The sequence below is a fragment of the Olea europaea genome, chromosome 5 (assembly GCF_002742605.1).
Source record: "Olea europaea var. sylvestris chromosome 5, O_europaea_v1, whole genome shotgun sequence".
NCBI classification, from domain to species: Eukaryota; Viridiplantae; Streptophyta; class Magnoliopsida; order Lamiales; family Oleaceae; genus Olea; species Olea europaea.
The window spans coordinates 5,689,682-5,699,582 of record NC_036241.1 but is presented as its reverse complement, the minus strand read 5'-3'; the positions used below and the strand labels follow the sequence as shown (position 1 = coordinate 5,699,582).

Genomic DNA, 9,901 nt, shown 5'->3' with positions numbered 1-9,901 from the left:
TTTATTTTTTGATCGTTATTTTACTATTTCAGCCATCATATTTGATTTCTTCTCTCACAGGTGGACCCAACTTTTTTCCTAAAGGTCAAAAAATCAATTTTCAAAATTACTTTCAAACAGGCTCTATATATAAATAGATAACAAACTAATTATCACTTTTACTTAGTAAACCCTTTTTTCTGAAAGTAATTTTTTCTCGACTACTTCGTTTTGTTCTACTTTTTAGTGTTATTTTCTTGTGCAGTAGTTTAGATTTATGCATGGATCTCTCTCTTTGTCCTTCTCTAAAATCTTACTAATATATTTGATAAGATAGATTCAACGTTACACAAATAATTCTCGAACTCAAAATATATTTTGATTTTCCCTTGGGACTCTGAAGAAAACAAAACAGGAAACGGCCAGATAAAATGATAGGTTTTTGCTTGGCTAAAAATGGAACACAACATAAGATGTGGTTGTTTGGTTTGCTAAGTGTACAAGTTTTTGACCATAACCAATACAATTTTCAAGCATAAGGAAAAATCACAGGTGTGAACATAAAAATAGTAGGGAATCTTAATTTCAATATACATTAATTTCTTGTGATTCAAATTATATCATTATACAATTACGAATTATTTTGTACCTTTACCCAGCTATTTTCAAACAATTTGTTTTCTAGTATCTAAAGAAAAGGAAGAATGAGGTCCCCACGGACATGGCGCAATGGTAAAGTAGGAAGGTTATCTACGGAGCATCGGAGGTTCGAATCCCACAATAGTTGGAAGGCAGATGTCCTGTGGAGGCAAATTTATGGTGCTCTTTGTCATTCTTTCGGGAGTCTGTCCGCATGTCGTAAATGGAGGTCTACAGGGAGGAGAATCGTATCCTGAATATTCGATCTAAAGGTGTATAAGTTGTGATCGCATTCGGATTTACCCGGGTGACAAACCGGGAGGAAGATCGCCACTCTTCAGGATTAGTCGGTGAAGCTCGGACACTCAAATCGGAAAAAAAAAGAAGAAGTGAGATATTGGTAAAAATTGCTAACTTCCTAAAGAACAGCACATTATTAATTTCCAAAGAGCATAACAAAAAAAACAATCCTATCCTACCTACTGGTCACAGTATGGTGGTTAAAGCCAGAATCCGTCAAACGATAAACACAAGAAATCTCAGATGCCATTTAGAACCAAAATTCTTACCTTAACTCCCCATCGATCATTGGTTCGAATGGGACCATTGAGTTGATTGAATCTGGTTCTTTGTCGGGACAGATTTCCCCAAAATATCCAGTGCTTTCATCCTTTGCATTTCATTTGCTGCAGTAATGAAAAAATATCAACGATAAGGTGTTAATTTGACATGACAATGTACAGATGTTATCTTTAACAAATTTATGAAGTAAAAGAGTAAATTTTAGACTTTCAATTTTCATGTGTAGCTAAACTTTTGTACTTGGTCGAAGGAAATTGAAGTCTCGGAATCTATTAAATTGTGAGATCTAAATTATTTTCATTGTTTAATTTATGTTTTGAGAATTAAATGTTTTTTCTATACGTATTTTCATAATTGTTGTGTTTAATTACTAGAAGGCCTATTAGTTTATTGTTTGCTTCAATCTATTGCTTGGTTAAATATCAAATCTATAATTGTTTGATCCATTTAACTTGTGAAGCAACTAGGATTTAATAGTTTGTTGCGTAAGAAATTGTTAAATCTTGGAATGAACGTTTGACTAGATTAAATACAACCACTTGTGTATGTATTATTTAGTTTCATCGATCTATCAAATTCTTAAGGATGTTATTAGATTAGACCTTAGCGCTTGTCTTAGGTTGTTTAGTAATTGGAGTTAATTGGATCACTTGTTTTCTAATTAATTAAAATTAAGGAGAGATGGAAAAATAATTCCAAAGATGAATGCTGAAAATATGGATTGATATTTATACGTGGATCAACGATCAGTTGTGAAATTTCGACGAAGGATGTTAACTTAGATCAAGGTTTGCTCTTTTGATTTATTTCAATTCGTTAATTTGCATTGTTCATTAGTTTTTTTTTTCTTTAAATTGGTTGCCTTATAATCAAAACTCCCATCATTGTTTACGTAGTATAGAATTAGACTAGCCACTCTCCTTGGGAACGATCCTTACTCGCACTACTACATATATTTTTAGGAGTATATGTTTTATTCTTAATTGCCTGCGACAACACACCATATATATATAATTTGGTTGAAGAAATTCTGACCTAATCATATTTCATCACAACATGTATATATAAACCTATTATGTACATGTAACACAATCGTTAAAACTATACACTTGGTATCATATCTATTAAGTTAATCTTGTAATTTCTCGTCTTTTGAAAACATTTATAAACATGTAACTAAATTTAATATAAATGCTTGTGACTCTGTGAGTATGTCACTTAATCATATCCAACCAAAAAAAAAAGGGTAAGATTTAAATACAAGTACTAAACAGGAATCGATATAGTTCAATTCCTTGCTGAAACTTCGAGTGTAATGTTTGTTCAGAATTTCATGGGCTGCTTGAAGGATCCGTGTTTAACGTTTGCATAATGAGGCAGCCTTCCTAAATAGATTTTGCAGCACCGAAAGTGAACAACACATGTTTTACTGTCAATATTCATTTATTTTATTTTTATCTCAACACAAATTTTCGATAAGAACTCTTGAATTATTGACACCAACGTAAAATTGTCACTTTTTTGAATTTATGTCACTTCCAACTCATAGGTTGTTGAATTTCTAAAATGACGTTACGTTCTATGTTAGTTAAATTTTCGAGTTCGATGTTTACCTCTTTGTTGAGATTTTATATATTCTAAAGATTATTGTGCTGGTTTAGAAAGTGAAACGTTACTCCTTTTTGATTCAAAGGTCACACGAGATCAATTTGTAATAGAACAATATACCATATTTCGGTAATCTTTTAATTTGCTTATAAAGAATTTCTTGAATTAATATTTAGATGTAAGTTTTATTTCTTATTTGTGTTAATGTGAATTAAGGTTTCATGAAAAGAAAGTGATAACATATGTCACTTTTTAATTAAAAATGTCACTAACTATGTAATTTGACTTTTTTCACATAATCTTTGCTAAGCTTACAATTCGCTTATAAGAACTTTCTTGACTATTATTTAGCTGTTATGTTTATTTTTTTTATTGGATTGGATGCTAACGAACGTTCTTAAATATAGTGTAACATGTTGTGTTACTTTTAAATTAAAAAGTGACATTTTTAATTTGAAAATTTTCAAAGAACAACATTTAGATAGGGTGTGTGCCCCCGCCGAGGTGGTGCACCCTGATAGGGTGGTCACACCGCCATGTGGTGTGACTGCCCCACTGAAATTTCTCTCAACACTTCCGCGGTGTGACCACCCCACTGAAATTTCTCTCAACACTTCCTAATGTTGTGCAGATGGAATCTTAATTGATTGTGGACCGTTGATATCATGGCAGTGTGACCACCCCACTGAAATTTCTCTTAACACTTCCTGATGTTGTGCAGATGAAATCTTAATTGATTGTAGACCGTTGATATGACGGGTGTGAATATCCAAAACTGACCCAGATAAATATCATCATACAGGCTGTAAACAACAAAAGGGCCTTGGTGAGAAGGAAAATTTGCAAAAGAATTAACACCGACAGTCGTTGAATAATTTCTAGAACTTCTAGAAGCTTCTTAATTTGTATATACGTTAAAAATAAGTGGTTTTTAGTATTGATTACTTTAATTAGTCATGATTGAAGAGAATTCTTACAATCCCGCGTTCCTTTTTTGTCTTTGTGAAACTTACATAAAGGTTCTAATTTTTTTGACTAATGCTTCTTCCTCATCAATTCCTACTTTTCTTCCTAGCTGCTAAGATAAAAAGGTTGAACCCCAAAATTGAGGGTCCCTATCGCTCCATCCTTAGAGTTTTGTGAGGGAGGTAAATCGTGGGATGTGTCCCAACAGACCATGGAACAAGAACTGCATGTATACTACGCCTACAAGGAGTCCAATTCTACGTCTTAGAAATCGAATTCCCACACTACGACTGCCAGCAAGGCGTGAGATAACATCACTCTTATTCTTTGCACAATTGAGCTATGCCTTAAGGGGCATTCCTAGCTGCTAAGATAACTTTGACGATTGAGGGATAAACTTAAAATTTGTTACACGATAAGTAAATCGTTTACTTATAAACATTTGATCTACTCCTCTTAACAATATTAATTTTCAATTCTTAAGTATTTTAGAGTCCATTAAGCTGAAACGAGCAATTAAATTTGAAGATTTATATTCTCAAACTAGACATTATCTTGATTGGATATGTTTAAGTAATAAACCCTGATTGAATATGGACTTATTGTGGATGTATAAGACATTGAATTGCTCATTTAATCAAAGTTGATCTTTTAATTTGATGATAACTTGTTACTCACCACGGTAACGTGACTTCTAAAGCCTTCTTAATAATGTTGACCTTTTAATTTGACGTCAATGAATTTTGATATTCAATAGGATATAACTTTGTGTCATTGGTGGAAATGTCCATCATCGAAGCAAGTCCAATGATAAGAAAATTGTACTGAAAATTCATTAAAATAAATATTTGGCCAACCGTCCCCCCCCCCCCAAGAATGACTAGAATTCATTCGACACTTCGACGGTATTTATTATTGGTGCACATCATATTTTCGGTCCACTAAAATGATTCAGGATGGGACGTGGCAGTTGATATAAGAACAAGGTTACGATCCACGCACCCACCGTTTGGTCCTAATTTTATTGATCAATTTCCAAGTGAAGTGATTGGAAATGGTGAAACAGCCGTCGACTATATCATTTTTCAAGTATTTGTATCCAATTCACATTAGTGTTCACACGTTGAATTGAGTTATTTAACAAATGCAATTTTCACAAAATGTGCCTTAAATTGAACTTATTAAGTCCTTGTCTGAGCCTCATTCTTGTGAGAGAGAGAGAGAAAGAAAAAAAAAATAAAGTATTTTTGAATAGTGTATTGATGAGAAATGTGCAGTTAAAAAATAAAGTCATAGATTTGGGTGTAATATTATTTTATTGAAAATGTGTAGTTAAAGTAGGTTAAATCACTGTTGAAAAATGTATTTTGTTGGAAAAAAATGTGTTCAAACAAGGGCTAAGATTTGCATGGATCGAACTTTACTTTCAATAAATGGAGGTGACATTGATTGATGATAAATAAAGAAATAAAGAATTAATGCTGAGGCGAGAAACCCATATTACAAATATATAGAGATAAAAACTTCTTATCATTGATGTTGATTCAAAGAACCATAACTAAGGTTCTCTTGCCACGTAACGGTGAGAAGTTTTTATCTAGTTCTATACAAATGCATACGTAGAGTCAAAGAAAGTGTTGGAACATATTTTAAAGTTTTAAACTTTCACAATAAATATTAATTTTCATTTTGATTTCAATATTAACTTTTAATACAAAATTAAATCGCATAAGTTAGGTTGTAATTTAAGAATAAAAATTTCAACCTTTTAATTTCGAGTTTTAACATAAAATTAAAATACCATAATACATATTATAACTTATGTTTTAATGATATAAATGTGGGGGGTTGAATTTTCTACCATAAAAAGGGGTGAATTTCACATTCTTTGACACTCATAAACAGATCAAACACAAAAGATACTCTCTAGTGTTTTCATACTACTCTCTAATCATTTTATACTATGCCTCCTTTTGACCCCCATTATTTGAATTTATAATAGGGAGAATAATGTTTTTTTTGAAGATTATATGGTTGAAAAGTTTTCGATTTGAGTATAATATTATTTTATTGAAAGTTGTGTGGTTGAAAGTAGAAGAGAGAAAAAATTAAATTAAAGAGTTTTAAAGGGGACTAAACATGGCCTATATTTCTATAGTTTGTGGCAACTTGATGAAATGCTCGTTCAATTATCTCCCTATGGTCGTGCTCATAGAAGGAGAGCCATATGGATTTTATCTTGGAGCCGTGTAGTGCTGAAAGAACCCACACAAAAGGAAGACGACACGACTTTAGGATAACGTTCTCGACGTGACTCCCAAAACTTACAATTTCTAAATTTCCTCTTATGTTTGTATTCTTATTGAATTATTTTATTTATATGTTTATGTTTAAAATAGTTGTCTTAAATATTATTATATCTACACACAAATTTCCAATTTTCCCAACAGAAAGTAAAGATTTCATTTGCACCGAAAAAGGAAGAAACTGCCGGGAAGTGGCTGAAGAGGTGACGAAGTCAATGAAAAATAAATTCTTGCTGCAAAATTCTCACACGATATATAGTGACGCCTCCCAGTAGATTCGTTTGTACCTCACCACCTAAAAAGATACATAGATAGATAGATATAGCGAGAGATAGAGAGAGATGGGAACCTGCTGGCCTAAGCCTGTAGATAATCATCCCACCACCACATCTTCTAGTCCAGGTATGATCGACTTCAAAAACTTCTAAAATGCTAGAGAAACCGATGCATTTTAGAAACTCGATCAAATTTGAAATGTTTTGGATTCAAGAGAGTAATTTCATTATTGCTTTCGTGCAATCTAGCTAGACTATACAACACATTAATATATAATTAGTCCAAGAAATATTAATGACTTTTTTCGATTTTTTTTTTTTTTTCAGTTCATAATGATGCAAAGTTGATCAAGAACAGCAACAGCAACAGCAACAGCAACATTCATGAAGACAGTAGGCTTTCAGCGGCTGATCCAAATCGTGGTGGAGAAGTAAGCGTCGGAGGCAGGGACCATCAGGGTGTTCCTCCAAGCGGTAAAATCATTACTTCAAACTAGAAAATGTTCACCTTAGCTCAACTGAAGTATGCCACTAGACATATGAAGAAAATGTAATGTGGAATTTTGAATCTTTGTTGAATCGATTTGTGTAGAGAATACGACAATGAGGAATTCTGCAGTAGCGAGAGATGTCGATAACAATAGCCAAATGATCAACATGGCACGGACCTTCACATTTGAAGAACTTGCAATGGCGACCCAAAATTTTAGAGAATCTAATTTAATCGGGGAAGGAGGTTTTGGAAGTGTTTACAAGGGCTGCCTAGACTCTGACATGGCAAGTTCTGTTTTACTATGCATTCAAAATGATGAAAATTCCATGTTTGTTGTTTGGAATTTATCTTATCTTACACTGATGTGATTACTCTTCGGCTAGTGCTGATCATCTGATTTTCACGATAGGTTGTTGCTGTCAAACAACTTAATCTCGAAGGCCTTCAGGGAAATCAAGAATTTGTCGTGGAGGTATTTATGTTAAGCTTGCTGCACCATCCCAACCTCGTTAACTTGATTGGTTATTGTGCACATGAAGATCAGAGATTTTTGGTGTACGAGTACATGCCACTGGGGAGCCTGGATTATCATCTTTTTGGTAATTCTTGATTACTTTATGCATCCCTTTTAGAGTCTGAATTCTCTTACTCTAATCTTACCAAAACTTGGGCCCGACTCAGATTTAGAGCCTGGTCAGAAACCAATGAGTTGGAGCACGAGGCTGAAGATTGCTTTAGATGTAGCTCATGGCCTTGAATATCTTCACTGCAAAGCAAATCCACCAGTCATTTATCGTGATCTGAAATCTTCGAACATACTATTGGACAATGACTTCAATGCCAGGCTTTCGGATTTTGGTATTGCTAAACTAGGACCTGTTGGTGAGAACACTCATATTTCGACACGAGTGGTGGGAACTTACGGATACTGTGCCCCTGAATATGCCTTGAGTGGCAGACTAACTCTAAATTCAGACATTTATAGCTTTGGTGTGGTTCTGTTGGAACTGATTACTGGACGTAGGGTTATCGACCGCACCAGAAAGCCAGGAGAGAAGAATCTGATTGAGTGGGTGAGTTTATATTCTTTAACATAAAAACTCCATATGATTGATTCTTTAAACATAGTTTAAGCAGCATATCCTGCTATATGTGTTATTTTATTTCTATGATGCATGGACACTACTGCTAAAACAATGTGTCTTCGTTTGACACGTCTTGTATATTGTTGTGTTGGATACAGACACTCAAGCACATGTATCCAACAAGCCACGTGTCCTTGTCCCTATTTTTTTATACATATTTTTAGAATTGCTGGTACTAAAGATATAATTACAAAAATCAAGATATAATATATGAATTAAAAATTTCAAAGAATTTAAATTAACATGTCCATGACACGTCCATATCTTCTTTTCTTCCTCCAAAAATCTTATGTCGGCGTGTTTGTGTCTATGCAACTTAGTTTTATCCTTGAACTCCATATGAGATATCGTTGGACTTACAAGAACTTCTTGAATTCTTGATTCTAATAGTACGAGCAATTTAAAAGGATCGAATCTAGGTTAGATCTCAAGAAGGTACAAAATTAGAAGGAATGTGAAGAAGATTATGGAGATAGGTCAGAGAGAACTAGAGAACCAAACGTCCATCTAACCCAAAGTAAATCAACTAGTCTGTCAAAACCAGAGGCCAATGGCTATATTAGACTCAACAATAAATCTCAGCTTTTGGTTTAATCCAACGGTCCAAACAAGACTCAAACAAGCAGAATCCTGGTGAAAGGCCAATCACGGATTGCCACGCGGGCCATCCATTAATCCTATTAGGCAGCTAAGCAAAAATGCCAAGAAGCCCTCTTGGAGCCATATCATTTGGATTTAACTTTTCTTCTCTGTAACGAAGGAAGTCAGGTTAACTAAACATGCGAATTTTACCACTTCTGATGAGGGAGGAGAGGTAGCACTAACTGATCTCAGATAACTTAGTTTAGATGACTTCATATTTTTATTTTTCCAAGAGACTGTTCTACTAGAAATGTGATAGATGTCCGGACCACATAATCGTCCATCTTCAAGTGATATGGCTTTGATTCTAAACATGAATATTTTTTCTTGCAGCTCCTTCCTTTTCTAAAAGGCCACAAGAAGTTTGTCCAGATGGCAGACCCGCTGTTAGAGAGGCAATTCTCCATCCAAAATCTGCATCATGCAGTAGCAATCACTGCAATGTGTCTTCAGGAACAACCAAGTTTTCGCCCTGCCATCAGTGATATTGTTACAGCACTTGAATACGTAGCTTCTCAGACGGGTAGCTCTGATCATCGTCAAGGTGGAGCTTTAAATTCGACATTGCCACCACCATAGGCCAATTTACATGGGTCTTGTGGGATCAATTGATCCCACAAAATTTCTGAAGTTCTATATATTTTTTCCAGTTGCAGAAGTTTTAGCCTGCCACTTTATGCCTCAAATTCATTCTTCTCCCAATATCTAGGTTTGTTATTTTTATCAAGTAATTCTCATTTTGTTCCTTGTCGAAATAATTGCAAAAAAAAAGTTCAAGATTATGTCAATGCCACGAGGTTAGTGAAGATATATAAAGAATGACTCCAGAAAACGAGAGATAATGGATGGGATTTTTTTTTTTTTCAAACATATCATTTATGTTGGAAGTAGTGGATGAAACCGGATTAGCGCATACCATATATGTAGTCTAGATACCGAATTTAAGCATACTGTGTATGCAATATATCATATATGCAGCTTACCGTATTTAAAAACAACTTATCGTATTTGTATCTTACCGTATATACATTTGACCGTATTTGCACATATTTTATTTACCTTTTTCATATATATTGTATTTGCACTTACACATACCGAAATTACAGTAATTTTTTTTCAGATTTGTATTTTTAACATAACTAGAAATTAACGCAGATTAATTTTAATAAATATAAAAAGAACGATAACATAATAAAACTGCAAATTATATGAAGCACACGAATAAATTGCTGAAATATTGAATAATGGATGAACTTTTAACCTGAA

The 9,901-nt window shown here is 33.8% G+C and overlaps 2 protein-coding genes across 2 annotated transcripts; both read left to right on the top strand.

The window, feature by feature from the left end:
- Positions 1-6,421: 6,421 nt before the first annotated feature.
- On the top strand, positions 6,422-7,216 carry LOC111394169 (probable serine/threonine-protein kinase PBL26). The gene is made up of 3 exons (XM_023019935.1): positions 6,422-6,482; positions 6,683-6,829; positions 6,948-7,216. Exons 1-3 carry the CDS (start codon positions 6,422-6,424, stop codon positions 7,214-7,216), a joined length of 477 nt encoding a protein of 158 aa, XP_022875703.1.
- LOC111394483 (probable serine/threonine-protein kinase PBL7) lies at positions 6,720-9,307 on the top strand. Its single transcript, XM_023020328.1, has 4 exons — positions 6,720-6,829; positions 6,948-7,447; positions 7,530-7,921; positions 8,969-9,307. The coding sequence occupies exons 2-4, from the start codon at positions 7,327-7,329 to the stop codon at positions 9,212-9,214; spliced, it is 759 nt and encodes a 252-aa protein (XP_022876096.1). The 5' UTR covers positions 6,720-6,829; positions 6,948-7,326; the 3' UTR covers positions 9,215-9,307.
- Positions 9,308-9,901: the final 594 nt, after the last annotated feature.

Bases quoted from the DNA above. Each gene is read 5' to 3' on its own strand.
- LOC111394483 (XM_023020328.1), top strand. From the start codon at position 7,327: ATGTTAAGCTTGCTGCACCATCCCAACCTCGTTAACTTGATTGGTTAT. The intron at 7,448-7,529 runs GTAATTCTTGAT...GGCCCGACTCAG, and splicing joins CCTGGATTATCATCTTTTTG to ATTTAGAGCCTGGTCAGAAA. The intron at 7,922-8,968 runs GTGAGTTTATAT...TTTTTCTTGCAG, and splicing joins AGAAGAATCTGATTGAGTGG to CTCCTTCCTTTTCTAAAAGG.
- LOC111394169 (XM_023019935.1), top strand. From the start codon at position 6,422: ATGGGAACCTGCTGGCCTAAGCCTGTAGATAATCATCCCACCACCACA. The intron at 6,483-6,682 runs GTATGATCGACT...TTTTTTTTTCAG, and splicing joins CACCACATCTTCTAGTCCAG to TTCATAATGATGCAAAGTTG. The intron at 6,830-6,947 runs GTAAAATCATTA...CGATTTGTGTAG, and splicing joins TCAGGGTGTTCCTCCAAGCG to AGAATACGACAATGAGGAAT.